The sequence below is a fragment of the Lontra canadensis genome, unplaced genomic scaffold (genome assembly GCF_010015895.1).
Source record: "Lontra canadensis isolate GAN:19392208 unplaced genomic scaffold, GSC_riverotter_1.0 scaffold34, whole genome shotgun sequence".
NCBI lineage: Eukaryota > Metazoa > Chordata > Mammalia > Carnivora > Mustelidae > Lontra > Lontra canadensis.
In genome coordinates, this window is record NW_022631028.1 from 14,625,849 (window position 1) to 14,649,867 (window position 24,019).

The following is a 24,019-nucleotide window of genomic DNA, read 5'->3' on the forward strand; positions in this document are numbered from 1 at the left end:
TAAGCACATGGTGTCGACATCTTGATTTCTCAAAACAATCCTCCACTAAAAAGAACCAGTCCTCCCTGCAGAAACTGCTCATTCTAGGACTACAGCAAAGTATAAGATGAGACTGGAACATCTTATTGGGCCAGATAGTAAGGAACCACTCAACAAAGGAGCGAAATGTCACAAGGACACAGGAGCCAGCTTAAAAGGATTGACACTGGCCAAAATGGGACTATTTGAGCATCAAAATAAATAACAATACTAATGTATTACAACCCATTGGATAAAGTAGGAGGCCAAGAGTGAATGAATGAATGAATGAATGAAAGAGGAAAGTTCTTCCTTAAAGGAAAATGTCATCCAGTACATGTAGAAGCAATGAGAAACAGACTTGGCATTCAGCAATCATCAAAGGGGAGATTGCTTCAGGCAAGAATATTTAATGGGTCCTACGTCTGGGAGGTAGAGGTTTGATGAGTGTCAGAACATTGGTATAATTTCAGAATCCCACCCCCCCAAATTCTACTCAGTTACAAGAAGCAATTGTTAACTATGAGGTAAAGAAACCATGCAGACACCAACATAGCCAGGTGAGCAGGGTTAAAATGGTCAGTGTGAAGATAAGTTCACTTCACATCACATCACATCACATCACATCGCATCACATAGCTCCTGATCCAGTACATTTAGAAGATACACCACAACATTTTAGTGTTGTTCCTGCTGAGAATGCACAATCTAAATCAGGTCATGCAACATCAGATAAATCCAGGTTGAGAGTCATCCTAGAGAACGTAATGCCTATTCTCTTTAAAACTGTCAAGGATTTGAAAAATAGGGGAAGACTAAAGAAATGATCTAACTTGATGGATCCTGAAGAAGAATGACAAATAAATTCAACTTGCTTTCCTGGATAAAATCCTGGACTAAAATATAAAGAAACATGACTGAGAAAGTTAGGAAATTTTGAATGGGATCTGAATTGCAAAGTGATGATGTACCAGGGTTGATTTCTTTATTTGGAGGATCATGTGCTGATTATTAGGAAAGTGTCCTTGTTTGCATAAACACATGCTGGAATGCTTAAGGGCAATGAGACCTCATGTCTGTAGTTACTCTCAAAAGGCTTACAAAAGGACTAATGATAATGAGTAAATATTATATATTATAGAGAATATAATGTTTATTATATATGTTCATTACATGCAAGAAAGAAAGAAGCAAATGCAGTAAAATATTAACAATGGAGGGATCTGTGTGAAGGTGAAAGAATTCTTTGTACATTCCTGGCAACTTTTCTGTAAGTTTGAAATTATTCAAAAATAAATTATTTTTAAAATAAATTTCTCTTTTAAAGCAAGAAATAAATAAGTCCTAAATGTGGCCTTGAGGAAAAGGTCAGTAATGAACACAGAGGAAGAGGCAGAGTTTCCACAGTGAGTGAATCCTTAGGTGGCTCCTTTTTTATGTTCTATTGGGTAAATAGTAAGAAATATAATACCTTCCCAATCTACAACACTTTAAGGTTCAGGGCTTTGTTTCTATCATTAACCAATACCACCACTGGGTAATGGTGGTATTGTCAACCTATCCTTAACCACCTCTCATGAGTAGGTACAGAGCTAGGCATCAAGTGTTATAAAAGTGTAAGATGTGGTCACTGTCTCCCGGAGAAACTGGGTATATGTAAGTGATAGTCCATGACAATGCTCAAGATTAACATTGAAGAAAGAGAATAAGCTTCACAAAGGAAAAGATCCCCAGTGAATAGGGTGGTCAGGGAAGCATCAGTCTTCAGAGGGTAATAGGCTTTATCCAGCCTGGCTGGCCTTTGGTAGAACCTGACACACCTTCTCCGATGGTGCCCACCTCTGCTTGAATACTTTTAGAAGTGGTGATTCACATTCTCCTGAGATGCCCATTTCCCTGTTGAAAAGGTCAAATTATTGGAAAGTTCTCACTTACACAGAGTCAAAATATACCTCTTTGTACCTTATACTTTGGATGACACAAAGTGAGTTTATTTCATCTTCTGCCTATAAACCCTTCACATATTTGAAGACCACTCTCATGTCTCCTTTAATTTCTCTTTCTCGTGTCAAACATTTTCAGTTATTTTAGCTGTTACAGATCTATTATGTGCTTCACTAACCTAGGTGCACTAATCTGCCGGTGAAACCAGAAGATGTTCCTAGCCAAGCTGTGGCCTCATTAATATAAAATACAATGGGATTTTTACCTCTCTAAGACATTTGTGTCTCTTTGTGCAACTTAAGATTACATTAGCTTTTGGGGACAACTTCACAAGCCCTGTTGACACTGAGATGTTCAAGTCTTTTCCATGTGAGCTGCCAATCCAGTCTTCTTCTTGCCTATACCTTTGTCGCTCATTTTTTAAAATGTAGTCTTTTGCCTTCATCTCTATTACATTTCAGACTAAATGAAAGAATTAGTCGATCTTGAAATCACTGTGAATTTTGAATTTCAACTCAAATTTATGGTATTCCTTTTATGTGTGTTTTATGCAGATTTGATAGATACAGTTCAATCAACACAGGTTTTACTTTTATTCAGTAAATGGGACCAATGCAGAGATCCCTAGGATGCTACCTCCAGGTTTACTGTGAAAGCTAATCCACCACCTTTGTTGCGGCATTTAACTACTATTAAAAATAGTTCGCTGGCTATTCCTCCTTGTGCCATCTCAGGTGAGCTGTCAGCTCTTTGACTAGCTCCTATTTTTGAAGAATCCCATTTTTAAAGTTCCATAGAAATTAATATAAAAAAGAAGACACAACCTGACTCAAAGGCATCATCAAAACTGTTACAGTGAAGAAATACACTCATAAAAGGAGATGTATACCTTCTGTAAATGAAGAAGAATGAAACACACATTAAGTACTTTCCTGGGGCGCCTGGGTGGCTCAGTGGGTTATGCCTCTGCCTTCGGCTCAGGTCATGATCTCAGGGTCCTGGGGTCAAGCCCCGCATCGGGCTCTCTGCTCAGCAGGGAGCTTGCTTCCTCCTCTCTCTCTGCCTGCCTCTGCCCATTTGTGATCTCTGTCTGTCAAATAAATAAATAAAATCTTAAAAAAGAAAAAAAGTACTTTCCTGATAGTCACCGAGTGAATATCGTGACTGGCACCGTGAGTGAAAGTATTTACCAACTGAAAGGAAGTGTTGGTATTGTATAGGGAAAGGAAAAGCAAAATAGAATTCTTGTCCTGTGAACCCACAAGTACTTGTTTTTACAGATAATAAAGCCCCTAAATCAGAAAGCTTTTCCACCAACAGGGAAATTCAGAAGATGATATGACTTGGATAATAAGTATTATAATTTATGCATCAAATTGTTGACCTAATCATTAACAGAGTTGTTAATAATTGTCTCTCTCTCATCATTGTCATACTCTTGAGAACAAAGCACTTAGTATTACTTTCTGTCCTCTATCATAGAAAGCAATGTAGAACATGAGGTGTTTGTTGTTGTTGTTGTTGTTGTTGTTTTTTAATTTTATTCTAGGAGGTTTAAACACTTGGTAAATACATACATTTTAAGCATCAGTCCTCTGGAGTTCTGAATTTATCATTCTCTGCAGATGAACCAGCCACAAACAGAAAAGTTGAGGGGTGTCGTTGGTCCTATGTATTGTTGGTATTTAATTACATCCAAATCCAGACATCAATTCACATCTCAAGTCCTAATTGCCTTTGAGAGGTCTATGCACAGAACAATAGCTGAAGTGACTCTTCAGAACACAAGTCGTAAATATAGGTTCTTCCTGAGCTTGATGAATTAAAACCCAAGGAGGGGAGACAGTTTTGCTTTGAAGAAGCCATCTGTTTGTGTACAGCGTTTATATTCAAATTTAAGGAAATTAATCAAGTAAAAAACATCAGAATTCACAACACAGGAAACGAGTACTGAACAGGCATGCAATTTGAGAAAACCAAGTAGATAATGAGGTTTCAACCTCTTTAGTTTAATCTTCTCTGGTCCCAAGGAGACCTCTCTGCTCTGTGTATACTGCATGACTTGCTTTGTATTGATTTTTGCTCCTTCAAGGCTCAGAACATGAATCGGTGACAAGTGCTAAGTTAATGAATTAACAGCTGTCAGCACAGACTGGACCAGCATAATCCTTGATTTAGGGAACTTCTCTGGTTCTTGGTTAACAGACAACTGAGTTCACTGATAATAAAATTTGTCCCCACTCCCTACCTGTGCATAAAGGAATGAACATTTCTTCAGGAAACAAATGTCAGTTAAAAATGTGAGCCAGAATTGCAAATGACTCTAGGCTTTGGAATATGTGCCAACTCCTTGCTGCTCACCCAGAAGTTATCAGGAGATAGGAAGCCAAGACATTTTTTAAGGACTTGAGCCTGGACATTTGACACTACTCTCTGAAGTCTGACGTGTAAGCTTAGAGCCAGAGCCAGCATTTTATGCATTAAGTCATTACTACTTTTTAGCTTTTTAAGGCAGTAACTTCATTACTCCTGCAGTGAAACACTCTGAAACTGTCTTCACCCCACGGCCTTCTCTGAATTTCTTCTGCATTCAGATATCTTAAGTTGACTATACATAAGCAAGAGGACAAATTGTTACATTATGCCCTTAGATTTGTTCTCTGGATAATTTGTGAATTGGTATCATGTTTTCAGCTAAATGAAAGGACACAGCTCAGCGCGTGTTTAAAAGGAATAGATAGTTCCTTTTAAACACTCTTCAGTGTCAGTTTCTCTCATCCATTAGGTAGGGATGATAATAATACCTCTTTGTTAAGAATAAATGAAATAATCTATGTAAAGTTTTAACACAGTGTCTGGAATGTAAAAGGCTCAACTAGTTACTATGAATGCTTTTATTCCCTCATTCTCTTTTATATCTCTTTTGGTACCAAGTGCTGTCATCCATACAACTCACACTACACACTTGGTGAATAAATCAACAAATGAATGTTCTTTAAGATAAGAATCTAAATTGTGAAATCAGTAGTCAGACAATTAAAGAAGAATTAGGCAACATCTTACCAATTAAAAACCATACACACATATGATTTGGGCCTGGAATTATTTGTTCCAGTCCTCATTCTATAGATGAAGAAAATTTAAATTTAAAAGTGAGACTTATTCTAAGGTGCTTTGTTCTCAATTCCTTCCCTCATTTAAAAAAATTTCAATCTGTATTAATACCTGCAAATCAGTTAATCACTAGAGCAAATTTTGATTATGTGATTTATAAAAGCCTCCCAAAATCTTAGGATTTTCCCTCCCATTGTCTCTTAGCTAGAAATACCTGTTTTTACATTTTCTTTTCATGGACATCACTCATACAATGCAATGACCAAAAGAACGGCAATCCATTTATGATCTTTTCCTAGTTTTGGAAAATAGCTAAAGTGTATTTCATTCCAAGCTAATAGTCTGTTTATGGACACAGACTTTCCTTTTCTAAAGACTCGAGATGTGTGCTTTCCATAGTTGCATAAAAGGACAGAAAAACTCTTTTAAATACTCTCTTTAAAAAGGAGGTTTTGGGGGGTGCCTGGGTGGCTCAGTGGGTTAAAGCCTCTGCCTTCAGCTTGGGTCATGATCCCAGGGTCCTGGGATCGAGCCCCACATCGGGCTCTCTGCTCAGCAGAGAGTCTGCTTCCTCCTCTCTCTCCCTGCCTGCCTCTCTGCCTACTTGTGATCTCTGTCTGTCAAATAAATAAATAAAATCTTTAAAAAGGAGGTTTTTTAATGCATTGTTAGAAAGTAAGACCCATCAAACATGTCCTATGAGACATCATTTCAAAATTTCCAGCTGAGATTTTAATCGAGGACATACACTTAATAAATATTTATATACCCCACAGCCTGAAATGCAATCCTGTGAATATAGAAAGGTATTAATCAATGTTCTTTCATTGTTTTGTTTGCTTTTGATTTGTCTTCTTTGTTATGGTTTGTTTAGTTCGGTTTAGTTTGATTTGGTTTAGTGCAGAGAAATTTCTGGAATATGGCTGGATTCAAAATTTCATTCTTTAGGTGTTTATATGACCTTTATCTTTAACTCAAATTTATTTTCACTCTCTTATTCTGACAACATTTATGAAATCATATTGCAGTGAAAAATAAAAGATCAGCATGTGAATGGTAGGGCATTAGGGTTTTTAAACTATCTCAGCTAAACAAGGCCATTTCATTTTCAATTAAAATCATAATGTAAAGGGTGAATTTAAAAGCAAATTAGTACTTACTTTAAAGATGTAATATACATACACAAATATATATAATTTTGTCAATGAGTTCATTGCAGTGCTTTTATATTTATAAAAAAATTGCTAAAATGTCTTAGTTTCAAAATGGTTGAGATTATAAACTTAATAGTATATTATGCAGATTATAAAGATATAAACCTATATTATATCAACTAGAGAAAAAAGGAAAATCATATGTGTATCATGTTTACAAGAATGCAAAACAAAACAACTTGAAAAACTATAAACCAAAAAGGCAGAGGGAAATTATACCAAAACGAAGAAAGATGTTTACTCTGGACAGTAAAGAGAGTAAGTAGGATTTGTTTTGAATTGGTTTTTTGGTCTCTTCTTTTAACTGTCTTAAATTTCCTAAATTTCCCATACTAAACATTTATCACTTTTATAATAAGGGGGGAGGGAACCAAGCAAACTTCAAATTAACATGGATTTCTCCTGTTAGTATTCAACTGAATTACTGCTTTCTAGTGACACTAGGGAGATATGAAAACCTTTTTAAAGAGGCAGTTTCCGAGCAGGCTGTCAGAAGTAGGCCCTTCCGTGAGTGTCTTCAGAGATCTAACCTCTGTGCTCCCCAGCTGAATTTTGTTGGTCTGTGAAGGTTCACATAATGAGTGTTTTCATCTTTTCATATTAAAAATGACCTCCTGGCCTGAATCTCAGCTTCCCAGATGACTGAGGTTTACTGGTCACAGCCCCCCCCCCAAAAAAAATAAATAAAGCAGAACTACTTAGTATTTCATCCTGCTCTTAGGTTCTACATTTTACTTCCACACAAGCTCACAGGCTTTGTTGTTGGTTTCCATTTGTTTTCACCCTACAGATCCAACAAGGGTGATGGTACCCCCTTCCAGCATGGATGTGACTGTTGGAGAAAGTATTGTTCTGCCTTGCCAGGTAACACATGATCACTCGCTAGACATTGTGTTTACCTGGTCATTTAATGGACACCTGATAGATTTTGACAAAGATGGGGACCACTTTGAAAGAGTCGGAGGGGTAAGTATTAATATCAAAGTACCTACAACAAATTCACTATGCAATTGAACTTCTGCAAAGTGACAGCTTGTTTAGCCTAACATGAAAAGAAACATAAGATTGTTCTTGATGATCTTGTTCCAACACCTTCTTTTAAGAAATTCTTGGTTAATTGTTGCTCCTTTTTGCCTGATCGGTGTGGCCCCTATGGCTGAGTAACCCTACATGACAGTCCTCTTGATCCCCACAACAATGCTATAGGCTAGTTATTCTGCACTATGTATGAATAAGGATACTGGAGCTCAGGGGCAAATGTATGGCTTGCCTTCGCCTCATAGCCCTAACCTGTGGAACTCAGCTTTAAACTTCAAATCCCCAGCTCTCTACCCCACACAGTACCATATATCATAGCAAAAAATATCTTAAGGACAGTTTACTCATGTGTATTTAGGTTGCCGATTAAACTTTCCTTGGCTCTTATAGAAGTCTCATCATTGTGACATTAGGGCTCTCTTTCTTAAATCTGAAAGTCTGATCAGGGTACTTATTATCTTTAGGTAATTTTGAATTCAAATGTTTGAATTTTCATAATGCCTTTCTTTCTGTAAAAATACATATTACCATTGAACACACACCAAGATGAGGTTAAATCTGGAAATAATTTGTATCTATCACAATTGTTGTCAAAAAAGATTTTTTTACCCTAACACAGTCCTATAGCCCTATTAGTAATAAAGATTCATTCTGGCTGCCATTCTCATGGAGGCATCCAATCGAAAGACAGCAGAAAATAAAAATGAGGCTATGATTTTAAAAGCCCTCCCATCCCTCTGCCATAGGAATCTAATCTGCCTACTTCATTTTGCCTCCCTTACCCCTTATGTTGAGAAAAAGTGGGCTAAGGCTTATAAAAATATCTGTATGATATGCTGAGGGCCTGTTTTCCATTCAACTATAGTATTAGTCCTGTTAATTACATTCTTGCAGCCTTTCTCAAATGATGTCTCTCACAGAGCACCAAGCATTTTCTCAGTTTTTCCAAAGATCATATACAACTGGTAATATTTTAGATACATAGGAGAGAAGTTAGTTTATTACATCAGTGGATACCTTAGGTCATGAGGGAGTCTCTCTTGTAATCCTGGTTGAGAAAGGCTGGATGAAATTGCCAATATTAAGCATTGTGGACTTCTTTGATATGATTTGGCTTAATAATCAAGTGGGAGAGATACGAATTTCACAAGGGCATTGAAGATACTAAATACCTTCAGGTCTAGAAAAGTGCATAGTCCAATGCCTCCCACAAAAGAAGTATTTGACAAATTTTAATAGTTGTACTAATTGAAGGAAGAATAACATTGATTTTAATAACAGGAAAGTATACATTGAGAAGACCTTCATAGATTAAGCAGAATATTAGTTTTCACACTAAGACCAATGTCTTGTCCAGGAGAGACATTAAAAATATTATCTCCCAGAATGGCACAGGCACCAACCAATTAGAACAGCTGTCTGACCAATCAAAAGAGCTAGCCTGCCAGTCAGATAGATGTGGATGTTATCCTGGCCTGGCTGCATACCAGCCAGGGCTGAGGCACAGGTGGAGACACCCTTTACGGAGTCAAGCACTAATGACCACCTTTGTAGCGAGTTCTGTCTGTGGGATCCCCCTCGTTAGCCTCTCAGATGGGAAAAGCTTGTCTCTTCTCTGAAACTCTCACCAATCAATTATTGCAAAGAAGTGAAAAATTCAGGACCGCACTACAAACTGTGAGAAGTACGTATGTTAGTCACCAGGATCCTTAATGTCTATAGAGGTAGAACTTGACAGTAGAAGAGGGAGGGAAGCAATTTTGAAGTCAAGCCATTTCACAGCTTCTACTTCCTGGGTCAGCGTGGTAGAAGGGATGTTGGGTAGAGCCAATCTGTTGGGGGTTTTCGTTTCCACTTGTCCTTTGACAGTCTCCAAATGCCCTGTCAGGAACAGAACAGGCCACCCCAGGAGAATATAAGCCGGTGCTGTTTTGTTCACTTTGGGAGGAGCACAAAGATAGATCTCCGCAAACTGGGTGATCTAGAGGACTTCAAAGGGAAAGACAAAGTTGATGGTGTCCTCCTTCTGTGAGACTCTTACTTCAATCCTGACTTTCTTTTTTTCTTTGTTTCAATTTAAACTTTTAAAACACAACTCTGGTCCAAATATGTAAATAAAGACAGCACATTCCATTAATTTGGTGCTGTACTGTGAAGTTTTCAGGCTACAACTAGTTTATCCTGACTTTAAGACCTTGGTGAATAAAATGGATTATTGATACGGTATACCCGTTTCTTTAAAACAAGTTCCGCTTTCCACCTTCCCTGCACACGCCTCCCTCTGAGGCATATTTTTCTGTTTCAACCTATACCTGAGAGTCCTAATAACCACATGAATGTCTTAGGTAAAGAAGTATTAATGATGATGATGATGAAGCCTTATATTTGCCCAGTGCCTGATGATTTATTAAGCACTTTCATGTCTATCAGCTCTTTAATCATCACAGAAAGCCTGTGGAATAGGGTAGCAATTATTGTACTCTTTTTTACTGAGCAATTATAAGACTTGATTAGTAAATAGAATCTGAATGAGAACCCAAGGGTTATAAATAAAAGAGCTTTCAGGTTAAAAAAATATATGTATCACAGCTCTCCTTGAGGTAGATTTAATATCTTTGACATGACCACTCATGGTGATCAACAAGACCAATTTAAATTCACTCTGTGCTTCCCAGTTTTCAGATTTCACACACACATACAGTTTGATTTGATTCTCACAACCTCACCCAGTGGGCAATGTATCCTTCTTCCATAGGTCAATAAACCGAAACCCAGAGACTTACATAAAATCACACAGCAGGGATCAGCCCAAGCTAACTGAGTACCTACACATCAGCTCTCCCTTCACTGAATGCTTGAGCCTGTCTTCTAAACTTATTTACAACTATTGGCAGTTCTAGGTTTTCCATTGTCCTGGATGGATTTGTGATATGTTGCTCTAAAACAAAGGGAACTAAGTACACATTAACTTAGATTGAGAATAAAGTCTTTCGAATTGGTAGAATGGCCTGACCTTGTGGGTTCACATCCTGGCTCCCCCATTTATTACCTAAGTGATTTCAGGCAAGTGATAACTTCTTTGTGCTGGAGTTTCTTCACCTGTAAAGTAAGGACAATAGAGCACCTACCTCATAGAACATGTGAGTATTTAGCTTTAATACATGACTCCCGTATTTAAATATTATAGAACATTATTGTCATTTGGAAGAATAGCAACAGGGCCAAAATAACCTATGTTACCTTGTCGTCCATTATGGGGTTAGAAGTAAACATAGCTTCCTGCATCTGACCTCTAGGGAGCACTCCTACGCAAGCCACCTGCTCCCCAAACTTTCGATGAACAGAGCTATGAAATGAAACCCCAAAGTGTAGCCATGTTCTTTAGTTAAAATGCCACCTTCGTGATAACCTGTAGAGGAATCGTCTCATTTTTATTAAAAGCACAGTGCTGGTGAGCATGTAGGAATATTTCTAGGGCACACAGAAATCCATACTGGGATGTAATCAGTCCTATTCATCTGCTAATCAAACTTGCATTTGGCATTTCAAAAACAAATTATAGCAGTCTTCCACACTAGGTGATGCTAGATTTCCTTGGGGAGTGTGGTCCTCATACTCTTTTAATTCAAACGTGGGAACAATCAAAATGCTGGCTGTAAGACAGAGTTATGCAGTAAAATGCAGATGCCTCCAAATGTGGGCTTGCCTCCCCTTTCCAAATATAGAGTTCCAAAGTATGGGAAAGCCAGTGAAGGCTGCAGGTTGAGGGCTTATCTGAAGAAACCCACAGGACGAGATCAAGAGCCACCTTCAGTAAGTTTAAGTGCTTCCGACACAGGTGGCAAACTGCTCCAGAGACCCAGAGAAGCCACACACCCCCAAGGTCTTGTCCAAGGTGTGTTCTGAAGGTGTTGGGGTTCTTATCTCCCATGCAGGCTCACATGTTTTTAATAGGCCATGGCTTGCATCACTAATGTTTTCATCAGCCAGTATAAAATAAATCCATTAGTCACAGTGTCCTTCATGTGATAATGATATTTAGAGCTCATTAAAAAGTAATTGTAGCCACTTTCCCCTACTTTATCAGCAGGATTCAGCTGGTGATTTGATGATCCGAAACATCCAGCTGAAGCATGCTGGGAAATATGTCTGCATGGTCCAAACAAGTGTAGACAAGCTCTCTGCTGCTGCGGACCTGATTGTGAGAGGTATGGGAATGTTGGTTTCTGTTCCTGGAATGCTTGTGTGATATCTACTCCTGCACAGGTTGCTAAAAACCTCACCGGTTTAGAATTACAGAAGAAAGTCAGATAGAAGCTGAACATTGCAAACAGTGGCTAACAGCCCACAGTCCTCTGTGTATCTCTTTCTCATAGGAGGGATCACCAGAAAGTGCAGAGCAATCTGGTTACTCTGGACTGAAAATAACTCCTGTGAGTGCCCCAAGTGCCCCGATGTGTGGCTGTTGGAGTTGATAGGACCTTCTAGAATAATTTTGGATTAACAAAAGCAAATAGTTTTAAGAAGGATCAAACCGTGCCTTTTGATGTTTCATTTGGGCTAAGCCAAATTAGTGATTTAGGGCACTGATAGAACTGTGGCTTCAGAAAATCACCTGTTTTTCCCAGTTCCCCTTTTTCCCTAAAGTTAATAGTTCAATCCAGTTCTTAAAATATGGCTTTAGAGGGAACACTTTGTGACTGCCTGGGATGCAATAAATCAGCTGGCAGTTGATGTGCAAATTGACCTTTGTGAGGTTTTCTTCAGTCCTCCCAACATGGCCTAACTTCAACCTAATGGCTCCAAAGGCCCTGATTGAGCCCCATGGAACCAGTTTACAAAGCAACAGTAAATGGAGCTTTAACAAATATATATTTTTTAATTTTTTTTTGAAGATTTTATTTATTTACTTGACAGAGAGAGAGAGATCACAAGTAGGCAGAGAGAGGGGGGTAAGCAGGCTTCCCACCGAGCAGAGAGCCTAACTCAGGGCCCAATCCCAGGACCCTGAGATCATGACCTGAGCTGAAGGCAGAGGCTCAACCCACTGAGCCACCCAGGCACCCCTTTAACAAATATTTTTATATTGAAATTAAAATCTTTGGGAACCAGTGGATGTACAAGAATCAAACTGACGCATGCTCGGAGCTTTTCTCAAGTGTTAAAAGCGAAACCAAATCAGAATATCCAAATAATCTCTCGGCTAGCACCTCCTTCCTCTGAACCCTAAGCATTGGTATTTGGGTATCTTTGGCCGGCAGAACCTGGAGGGCAAGAATCACAACTCCAGGGGAAATCAGATACAGAGGCAGGGTAAATCTGAGTTCAGGGAGAACAAGGAATTACTGGAAGTGATAGACATGTTGCCCTACCCTTAGGCAGAACCTGAGAGGGGGAGATGTGTGGGAGTTCCCGACTTAACCTCATTGTCAAGAGAGGTTAAAGAAAAATAGCTTTTCCAACTGTCTGCTTCCTTCCTCTTTCAATTGCCTACAAAAACCTTTCGGTAATGGTACAGGTAAGAGCGAGATAAGAGCAAAAAACTTTCAACCTGGGTTGAGCTACCCATTGAATAACATGGAAACGTGTTTATTTCCATTTTAAAATACATGAGAGCCGCTCTGCTCTCCCCCTAGGGACAAAAGAATTCTGTTGCCGAAAATTTATCCTCTATTTAATTAGGATAATGTTCAGATCAGCAGTTTAAACACCAATAAATTAGACTAATAAATATTTAAATCAGTAATACTTGAAGTTCTTAAATGATATTGTATACTTCATTTCACAGAAAATAACATTAAATACCAAGAGGAATTTGCAAACTCAGTCTAAAAGAAAATCTAGTCTAATCAGTTAATAAGGCCAATAAATTAATATGCCATTTTAAACCATAATCTTTCGTTTTATTTCCTCTAGCTCTGCCCTTGCAGCTTTTCTGCATATTACAGAAAGGACGCAGAAACGTATTTCACTGCCCTGTAAGAGATTTTTGTATCTGAAACTGGTAAAGCTTTGAGTCTTGGCTCCACGCCCCCTTGATTCTCTGATACCTACTTTATTCAGTGTATAGCCCGCTACCGGTGGGTAGAAAAGCCCTTCTTCACTGAGAGAGAAGCTGAGGCTCTGGTCTCATACCAGTGTTCCCTCTTCTGTTGCCTTGACCAAAACATCTGTGAGCCCTGACCATGTGAACATTTTGTTCAGAGGATAAACATTGGCTCATCTTTTCATTTTGAAAGAGGGACCCTACTTCCCCAACACAAAGTTGACAAACATTCCGTGACCACTGGTGTGGTCAGTGGCAGGAGCAGCAGAGCAAACAAAGTTATGCAAGCACCATCTTACCGCCAGTGGCCAAATTCATACCACCCCTTCATTTTCCTTTACTTGGCTGCCCAAAGTGGGCTCAAATAATCCCTGTCTGTTTAGTTCATTGAGGAGTTTAGAGGGGAACACTTTTCTATTTATGCTTTGATTTTAAAGGCCATCAAAAAAGAGCATTCATTGAAATTGGGGTTGGTGGAGGGAATCTAGGATGAGCGAGGTAGTGAGAAAAAAGACAATGATAGGGTGTTCCTGGACTTTATCTAGTTAATCAGGGTTGCAAAGACCAAAGTTTGCCTCAGCTCTATCCAGGTGGCATTAGACTGGCATGCTGAAATGTCACCATGGAAAATTAATCAGTTTCAGCGTACAGATTTCCAGACCTTTCATGCAGGAGTAGGAGGGAGAAGGTAAATTTAGTTTCACCTGTGGGTCTATAAAAATGACTTTTTAAAAAGGAAAGAGAAATTTAGGGCATCCTATGAAGGGTACAGGAGTTAAAGTCTTACTTCAAGAAATTACAATTAACTTTTCACCAGTCCGCTAGACGTCTTTCTTCCCCACCCAGCCACCTGGCCCAGTAGTGCGTGGCAGTACACTTGACCTCTATAGGTGGGTGAGCAAAGCCCTGCCAGGAATAGATAGCTTCTTATTCCTGTCTCAGGGACATGAGGACTGTCATCATGTCTCCCTCATGATCACCTTCCCTCCCGAGGCGGTCAGTTGTGTCTTGCTACAAATGCATTGAATTGCCTGGTAAGAATCTTTCCTGTTGGAATCTAAGACACCTCTGGGGCTTTGCTTGGGTTGCAATTTTGTGTTTGTTTGCCTATCGCTTTCCATCCTCTGTTTATCTGGGATTTCCAAGCCTTCATTTAGAACTGATTTCCTCTCATTTCAATGGTTTAAATACATGGAGAGAAACAGTGAACATCAGGAAGATAAGTAGAAAAATAACAGGTATGATTTACAGAAGCTGCAAATGAAGGTCTTTCAACTCCAGCCCAGGTCTGAAGTTGTACTGAAGAACCCATAATCTTGTGACTCTTGAACACCGGCCACTTTCACAGACATTCCCTTGTATACAAGTGTGTGTTCACATATGACATGGGGCAGGGCTGGGGTCGGTAATTACAGCGCAGTAGAAATGTATGGAGCAGCATTGTGACCATGGAAGTCCCAAAGCCAGTTCTGCTCAAATCCACATGCTCAGTCCTAGCAATGACCATTTCCAAAAGACTGTCATCTTAATTTATCACTATTCTATCCATAGATAACACTGCCTGACCCATATCAGGAGCCTGTAAATATATGATAGTTGAATTAATGAACTTGAGCTTTTGTGGTATCCCAGTAGTCTCTCCTACCATTTGGAACCAGTATTCTATTTTAATTTCTGGCTGACCTATTATTTTTTTCTGATTATATAGTGACCCTCTCAGAAAGAAGGGTCCATGTCTCATTCATCTCTGTAGTTTCAGAGCCTAGAAGAATGTTGGGCACCCAATAGGCATTCAAAAAGGAATTGACAAGTGATGAATCTGTGAGTGGGTGAAATGGTTGACTGGATCAGCACTGCACTCAGTTCCACAATCACTCACTTGGACACGTGAACATACTCCCCCACCTCTGAGGGTCTTGCTCTTTCACAGGTCCCCCAGGACCCCCAGAGGCTGTGACTATAGATGAAATTACAGATACCACCGCTCAGCTGTCCTGGAGACCTGGACCTGACAACCACAGCCCCATCACCATGTATGTCATTCAAGCCAGGACTCCGTTCTCCGTGGGCTGGCAAGCAGTCAATACAGGTACCATATTGGATGCCTGGTGCTCGTGTCTCACAGAGGCTTCTTAAACTCAGCATAATGGACAGAGCACTGTGGCAGAAGCCAAGGGCCATCGAGGTTCTCATTAAGACACAACTATGAATGATACATTGTGGCAGTGTTTCCTAACCCTCAGTCAATGGTACTATCATTTCTTTAATATTTTTCTTTATATCAATTCACATTTGTTTGCTTGTTTGTTTTTCTTAACTTGCCCTAAGCAATAATGTCTATGAAATGCTAGATCTGTATGTTGGTCATAGTTTTTCTTAACATACATATTAAAATACTTTAGTTGTAAAAAAAAAAAATATATAACATTCAATCTGCCTATTACCTAAAATTATCTGTGTGCTACTGATGATACACTTTGAGAAGCCGTGGATTATGCTAGTCTACATAGTCTATGTAAAGTTTATATATGGCTCTCAACAAACCAGTAACTAAGGACTGCCTAGAGCCTCTTGACTTGCTATCTATTTTTTTTTTAAGATGGCTAAATTTGGACATGAAGAGTCATGAGATTCTGTTATATTAAAAGCCATGTGAGTTGCCATACCATCCCTGCCCCTCCAAACTGACTCTTGTTATTTTACGTAGGTTTCATTTGAGGAAGAATGGACAAATAAGTAATTATTGCCAGCAAGATACACACTCCTCTGGTCCTCAGGGGTTGGCTGTGTCGTCTTGATATTTGAAATAGAAATACATGGGGTGATAGGAGTAGTTCTGTGCAATTCAGATGAATCATATTGATTTTAACAACCTCGTTGTTTTTTGTTTTTTGTTTTTTATTTTTTTACATCAGCTTGTCCAACCTCAGAAGTGGGTTTCTGTGTTTGCAGCTCAATCTCTTTCTTCTGAGTCACATTTGTGCTTAGGAAGGAAAGACAGAAAAAATCTGGAAGTTAGGGGATCATGCTAGCCCTGACTCTGCTACTCAGAAGATCTCTAGGCAACTACATCTTCTGTTAAATGGGCATGATGAGAATTGTGTATGAACCAAAAGAGAAACAATTGTGAAACATTTTAAGAACAAGAAGTACTACAGAAATATAATGAAGAAAAGGAAGAGGATGAAGATGCTGCTGATAATGATGGTTTAAAAAAAAAAAAAACAAAACAAAACACTACAATTTGCTGAGCCCTTACTGTGTGCTCTATGCTTTGCTAAGTGCTTTTTTTTTTTTTTTTTTTTTTTTCCTCAACAGTGGTGTGAATAGATACTGTTATTAGCCTCATTTTATGGTAGGGAAACCAAAGCACTGGAAAGGTTAAGAGACTTGCCCAAGGTTATTGGGGTACTAAATGTGGATTCAAGTTTAGAATCCAGATGGTCTGACTCCAAAGCCCACACTCTTTACCTTTGGAGGCTAGGACTGTGTTAGTGTGGCCTAAGGAGCCTGGCAGCCACTGAACCCTAGGCACCAGGATGATGGCCTCAGCTTTGTCACAGGGGACCTCCCTTTAAGTCTTCTTGGCCACATGGGAAATCTTTATTTTTTATTTTTTTAAGTAAGCTCTATACCCAATGTGGGGCTTGAACTTACAACCCCAAAATCAAGAGTTGCATGGTATACTGACTGAGCCAGCCAGGTACCCCTCACATGGGAAATCTTTATGATAACCCATTTAAAACTCAAACAGTTGTTCAGTGAGCCTGGAGGCAATGTCCATTGCTTGTTACTTTATGGCATCAAACAGTGGGCCATGTCCTATTGGGAAGGAGCTCTTCTCCAAACAGTTCTGGGTGAATACTGTCAAATTCTGCCTCTCTGACTCCCTGATCTTCATGGTCTTTCCTTTTAGGTTTACAGATTCTTTCTTGAGATGTGTTAGTATAGTTCCTGTCAGTGGTATTATAGATTCATAATTTTGTTAACGTCATTATTATAGTAAGTTATAGAACTTGGGCCACACAGTCAAAGGTGCAAATTCAGTGCAATCTTGGGTCAGTAACTTAATCTTTATAAGACACCGTTTCCTCATCTACAAAAATGAAGACAGTGATTTTACTTTATTCATAGAATAGTTTTAAAAAGTATACAGTGTAGACAACACTGTGCAGTAAATGTTGGAAAATGTATTAGGTGATAGCAATAATGATTACAGTCAAGTGCCTTGGGGCTTTGAAGACCATAATGTCATCTGCTGGTATCTGATTTGAACCTGTTAGTTTAGCAAAAGAGAGTTCTTGAATTACTTCCCACTAACAGCTGTTGAACAACTCGTCTCAGACCAACTACAATGCCCTGCACACAGTAACGGTAATGATGATGGATGGAAGCTCCTCTCTGCTTGACATAGAATCCTGTAAAACATCCCCACCTTTTGATGTCTTTCAGTCCCAGAACTTATTGATGGGAAGACATTCACAGCGACTGTCGTGGGTTTGAACCCTTGGGTCGAGTATGAATTCCGCACCGTTGCCGCCAATGTGATTGGGATCGGGGAGCCCAGCCGGCCCTCAGAGAAGCGGAGGACAGAAGAGGCTCGTGAGTAGCAGCCACGACACAGACTCTATGCCAGTAGCTATGATCTCTTAGGAAAAGGCTTTGAATTCTTCCTGCTCTTTAGCCCTAACAAGGCTCTGTATTAGCACCCCCTTCCCTTGAATGATTACATTGATCAGAAACCAGGTGAGGACTTGCTCAGCTTATTGAGTCTCAGTCAAGAGTTAAGTTCTTACTCTCCACTGGGTCTTCTTGTATAGGGGGAGACACCCTGTGCTTAGTTCTTCTAATGCCAACTTTCTTCATTGGTTCATTTTCACGAAGATTCTTCAACCAGGAATTATTTTTTAATACACGCCCCACATTTCAAATAAAATCAACACACAGAAATCATGAGTTGCAAAGAATAAATTTTTTAGAAGTATTTGGTAAGATTTTCTTACTGACCTTTCCCAGAAGCTAAGATTCAGAACATCCTGCTAACTCACACAAGCCCAGGCAACAGTTCAGTATGAGACCCTCCGCACCCACAGCCTGAAGGAGCACAGGGCAAGAATAACAGGCACTTGCGTCAGTTGTACATTTCCTTCTCTCTTGTCAAGTGGGCGGCCTACGTGTGGGTCTTTGCAGAGTCCCCAGCTGTGACAAGGCCAAGTGTGTGTTGAAGGTTCCTAAGCAAACGGGAACTCTGACCCTACTCTTTGGGCAGAAATCCATCTAGATCTATTTTATTGGCTTTCACTGAGGGAACACACCCAGTCACCAATTTCTAAATTCTTTCTGGAATCTTTCATTTATATGGTGGTAACTAGCTAATCCCCATGCTTTCTTTTCCCCCTCCAAAACTGTCATTGAATTGATTCCTCTCAGCAGTTCTGAGGAAGAAGCTAGCATAATTTCCCCTCTTTTACAGAGAAAACTGGGGATCAAAGAGGTTAAGCACAGTGAGCCAGGGGTCAACCTATGTCTACCACTTCCTTCAGCACCCAGCTCAAAACTCACCTTCCTCTGAGAAGCCATGAGCCCAACCCTACTCTGAGCAGCCTGCTACTTCAGAATGTCACTGCATTTCATTCTGTCTGCACCGTATTGTTGTTTATTGTCAACATCCCTGTGTAATTGTTCTGCATGTCCCTCTCCCTCCAACAAGATTGTAAGCTCTGCACAGGCAGAGTGTGTATTGTCTGTCTTTTGTGTACCACCGCATCGTTAATAAACGCCTCTCCAAGCATTAGAACCAGAACCTCAGTCCTTTCAAAGCACTGAACCTCAGCCCCTAGGGATGGAGCTGAAAGCTGGTCAGACTTGTCACATACCTTGTCTACCTTGTTGAATGGGAAACAGGTAACCAGTAGTGATTTCCTTGGTATGTTTCACTTCTTTAAGCTGATGCTTTGGGCGGCTTGAGCACACTGGTCCTGATCTCAAAAGACAAAGATATATGTTTATCAGCGTATTTGTTTAAAGGGAGTCACTTCAGCCAGGTGACCTTCCTGCCCTTCATTTGCTTTTACCACCTGACATGACTTGTTTTTTGTTTCCTGCACAGTCCCCGAAGTCACCCCAGCTAACGTCAGTGGTGGTGGAGGCAGCAAATCTGAGCTGGTTATAACCTGGGAGGTAAATGAATCATGGAACAAAAGGAACGCTCAGTAGTATAGGCTATTTTATTTTTTTCCTCTGTGTGAAAAAAAACTCTGAGAAGTTTTCTCCTGTGTTTTTAAGAGCCAAAACTCAGTGGAGTGCAAACACTCCATCTCACCTAGCTAATGAGTAGCAGGAAAAGATGGTGTTTGCCCATTAATTCTTGAATTAAGTTTTAATTGGATGCATCACAGAAAAAAAAATCATGAAATGGATGACAACACAAGAAAAAAAATATATATATACATATATATGTATATGTATATGTATACCCATGAAGGCTGGTTTCAAAGAAAACCAGTTTTCCTTTCTTCCTGAATTGAGACATGGGCAATTGATTTAAAACCTCTGCCAGCAATAGATTGGGTGTGCCAGCATTATTTCCTGGCCATTGGCTTTGCTTCTGGAGCCCTCTTCTGTGAGGTATTTTTAAAACAACTTGGAGGTAGGTTAGTCACCAATTTATTAAAAATTTATTTTGAGAGAGGAGATTGAAGTTTTATGAAGTGTTCTTAATGTTTTTGAAAGATTCTAGACAAAAGTTCTGGAAGTTAAAAATCTTTCATTTAATTAAAGCCCCAGCAGTGAAGGAAATTTCTCACCCCCTCCGGCTTAGCTCCTCAGTTCTGAGGGGGAGGATCTTGCCTGCGCCAAGATGAGATCTGCAATGCGATCTTTTGTCTCTTTGCCCCTGGAGGAAGATTCGTATTGGATGGTACATGTTGCATTGTTGGTTTCTAGATCAACTATCCACTGAATTTCCTAGTCATTTCTAAGAATTTCAGAGCTGGGTCTCCCCCATCAACAAGCAGGCTCTCCACTGCAGGTTCTCCCTAGTGTTCGTTTAACCTTATTTCAATACCTCATGCATAGCTAAGATAGATGGATGGCAAGGCCCAAACCCGTCTCCTGACAAAATCTGAAGTAAGATAGGTGGGAAGAATGTCTATAAGAACGTTGGAAGGTAGGGTGAAATGAAACAATCTTAGCATTTGAATCAAACTGCTGTGATTTCTGAAAACTACCTCCCTTCTTTCCCAGACAGTCCCCGAGGAATTACAGAATGGCAGAGGCTTTGGCTATGTGGTGGCCTTCCGGCCCTACGGCAAAATGATCTGGATGCTGACAGTGCTGGCATCAGCCGATGCCTCCAGATACGTGTTCAGGAATGAGAGCGTGCGCCCCTTCTCTCCCTTTGAGGTTAAAGTGGGTGTTTTCAACAATAAAGGAGAAGGCCCGTTCAGTCCCACCACAGTAGTGTATTCTGCAGAAGAAGGTATGATTTATGCTGCCTCTATAAGGGATACTTGTTCGGCTATGAGATGTTACTGACTTTAGGACTGAACTGTCACCCAGCTCTCCTGACCCTTACTCAAGTCAGTTGGCTTTCCTTTCTTCTTACCCTCTTATTTTCATAATCCAATGACCAGGACTCTCACCTCTGGCAAATGCTAATTAACAAGGATATGTGTTAAAGGAATTGCTAGCTACGAAAACTTGGTGCTTAAATTTAAGCAGTCCTGAATTACTTCCCTTCCATCTACCCCCAAATTTAGAAGCCAAAGACTTTTGTCTTTACCATCTTTGTTCCCACTCCATTCCAGCTATTAATCATGGCTCCTCTATAAAATGATGGTTAGGGTCCTAATCACTAAGGGCTGTTATACACCCATGGGTTATTTGCTCCTTATAATGCCAGTATCTAGAAGCCTATCCGGAGGAGGCTGATAGAGTAATTACTTTTTCCACATTCATCTGTAGAACCCACCAAACCACCAGCCAGCATCTTTGCGAGAAGTTTGTCTGCCACAGACATTGAAGTTTTCTGGGCCTCCCCCATGGAGAAGAATAGAGGACGGATACAAGGCTATGAGGTAAGTAAGAGATACGTGCATCTGGTCTGGGAACTTCAAGACACATTGTATTGAGAAAAACACTCAGATTCCTATTTAGAGGAATTTGTTTCAGAGAACAATGGCTTCGAGTAGGCATTAGTTGAAAAATTAACATCCCACTGTGAGATCACCCTTTTTCTGGTACACTGCAGAAATGTATTTTTCAAAATACATGTGGGTCTAAGCATTTATAAGAGGGTTGACAAAATGAGCTTTGACTTTTGACACACGCGAATCACTTGGGCTCAAGATAAATGTAGGGGACAAGTGAGAAATGGCCAGTAATGGTCGTGCCAATTTTCCTTTGCACTATGAAGCTAAGAACAAAAAAGGTGGGGGGGGGCCTTCCTATTCTGGGTAAGTTCTCACAGCACACCAAGCCCTTGGTTCCGAAAGTTCCGCGTATGAGTTGGTATAAAAAATTAATTCCATCATAAGAATCTGCATTTTTTAAAAAATCAGCTGATGACATTGAAAATATCCCCAAAGATATGGTTTCCAAGGTCTTCCCTTTTATTTTCTCAGGTTAAATACTGGAGACATGATGACAAGGAAGAAAATGCTAGAAAAATACGAACAATTGGAAATCAGACATCAACAAAAATCACCAATTTAAAAAGCAGCGCGCTGTATCATTTAGCTGTCAAGGCATACAATACTGCAGGGACAGGCCCATCCAGCGCAATGGTCAATGTGACAACCAGAAAGCCACGTAAGAACATCCTTGCTCAGAAATATTTTAGGGATTCATCAGACACATCCCCAGTTCATTCTCCATCCCCACCTCCCAATGATCATTTGCATACTAATTGGTATCATTATGTGGATTCAAATTTACCTTAGCATTTTAACTGAACCTTTCCGAATACCATGCAAAATTCATTGCTCCAGAGGACAGAAAGATAAATGTTTTTTCCTCACGGGGAAGGGCTACTTCTTTTAGATATAAATGTTAGGTGACCAACTGAATCTTTTTCCATTTGCAATGCTGTATCTCGTCAGATTTTAGTGACCTTGAAGACACATATTAGTGCAATAGCCCATTAAATTGCCTCCACTCTTGAATTCTAGTAAGGATATATTCCACAGAATCCATTGAGACTTAATAATCTGTGACTTCGTATATCTTAATTTTTTTATAGCACCAAGTCAACCCCCCGGAAACATCATATGGAATTCATCGGACTCCAAAATCATCCTGAATTGGGATCAAGTGAAGGCCCTAGATAATGAGTCGGAAGTAAAAGGATACAAAGTGGGTAATTTCTTTTTTGCAGAGGCCCCTAATCTTGCTGTTAGTGAGAACAGTCTCTTCTTAGGAAATCATATGACTATGTTCTCACTTTCCCTGATGACGTCCCACAGCCCCTCTAGGCATCTCTGTCCCCAGAGTGGCTTGCTCTGAGTTTTATAAATAGTCCATGGCAATAAGGCAGTTGTAGAAAATTGACTAAACTTTGGAATCAGGCAGAGTGAATCAGAAATGTTTGAAGACCCTGTAGTTGTGTCATCAAAAACTCATGAAGAACCACGTTTGTAACATCTCTCCAGTCAGCTTTGTTTTGTGCTTGTCCTGGTTGACTTTTTTTTTAATCAACAATATTATGAATGGTTAATCATTTTTGTTCATGTTCCTATAGTTAGATTTATTTAGAGAAAAAGAAGCAAGGAATTTGTAGAAGATTCATTGGCCTGATCCCAGAGTGCTAGCCTGACTTTAAAGAGCTAGAAAAAAAAATGTGAATAGCCTTGGTGCCACAATTAAAAGCAGTTGGTAATATCTTGTTTTGTTTTACTAGACATGACATTCGAGGCAGTGCAGTGCAGGCCAGACAAAAGCAGTCAGTAGGCTATGCTTTGTGGTATTTTTGCAGAGTGATTTTGAGCATAGCAGAAAGGCATTTTAACTAGTTTTAACTAGTCCAGGAACTAGTTAAAAAGCATGGGACCCTTGGAAAGTTCTTGATAAAACCAAAGCTGGAATTGGGAGTTGACATACATGGTGGTAGAACCTTGGGTATTAAGATTAGAGAGAGATTCAGGAAAAGGCTCCCTGTCATGGATTCCTTTTCTTTTATTCACTTCGCACAGTGATTTGTATTGTACCAATGGAGAAACATTCCCTAAAAACTAATCTCCAGACCTTTTACTGGGCCCTTTTCTAAGAGCCCAGAGTCTTCTAGCATATAGCATAAAGAGATAGGAGACCCACATATTGGTCCTCTATTGACTCTGTGACTCTAAGTAAATCATTTAACCCCTTGGGACTGCATTTTCTCTTTCATTAAGGAGAAATTTTCTCTTTCTATTTTCTATTTCTATATTTCTCTGAACTTTGGCTCAGACATTTCAGTTGGGCCATGAAAAAGGGAGAAAGATAGGTCTCTGGGAGAAAGATCGGTCTCTGGGAAAAAGTGTTACAAGCACAGTGAATGGGGTGTGCCGAGGTCCTGAGGTACACACATGCCAGTATGATACAATAGGAAGCATGAGAGACTGTGGTGAATTAGAGACTTTCTCATTGTCCAGAAGGAGCTGTGGCTTTT

At 39.7% G+C, this 24,019-nt stretch overlaps 1 protein-coding gene across 5 annotated transcripts in view; it reads left to right on the plus strand.

Moving 5' to 3' along the window:
* Positions 1–24,019, plus strand: part of CNTN4 (contactin 4) — a 917,793-nt gene that overhangs the window by 884,562 nt on the left and 9,212 nt on the right. For 4 of the 5 annotated variants that reach the window (XM_032867432.1, XM_032867431.1, XM_032867433.1 and 1 more), the window contains 9 exons: positions 7,081–7,256; positions 11,416–11,536; positions 15,305–15,463; positions 17,827–17,976; positions 19,484–19,554; positions 20,620–20,854; positions 21,340–21,452; positions 21,999–22,185; positions 22,616–22,728. In XM_032867432.1, coding sequence (XP_032723323.1) covers positions 7,081–7,256; positions 11,416–11,536; positions 15,305–15,463; positions 17,827–17,976; positions 19,484–19,554; positions 20,620–20,854; positions 21,340–21,452; positions 21,999–22,185; positions 22,616–22,728 — 1,325 coding nt within the window. The remainder of the gene's footprint in view (positions 1–7,080; positions 7,257–11,415; positions 11,537–15,304; positions 15,464–17,826; positions 17,977–19,483; positions 19,555–20,619; positions 20,855–21,339; positions 21,453–21,998; positions 22,186–22,615; positions 22,729–24,019) is intronic. The other variant, XM_032867434.1, reaches the window with a different exon arrangement.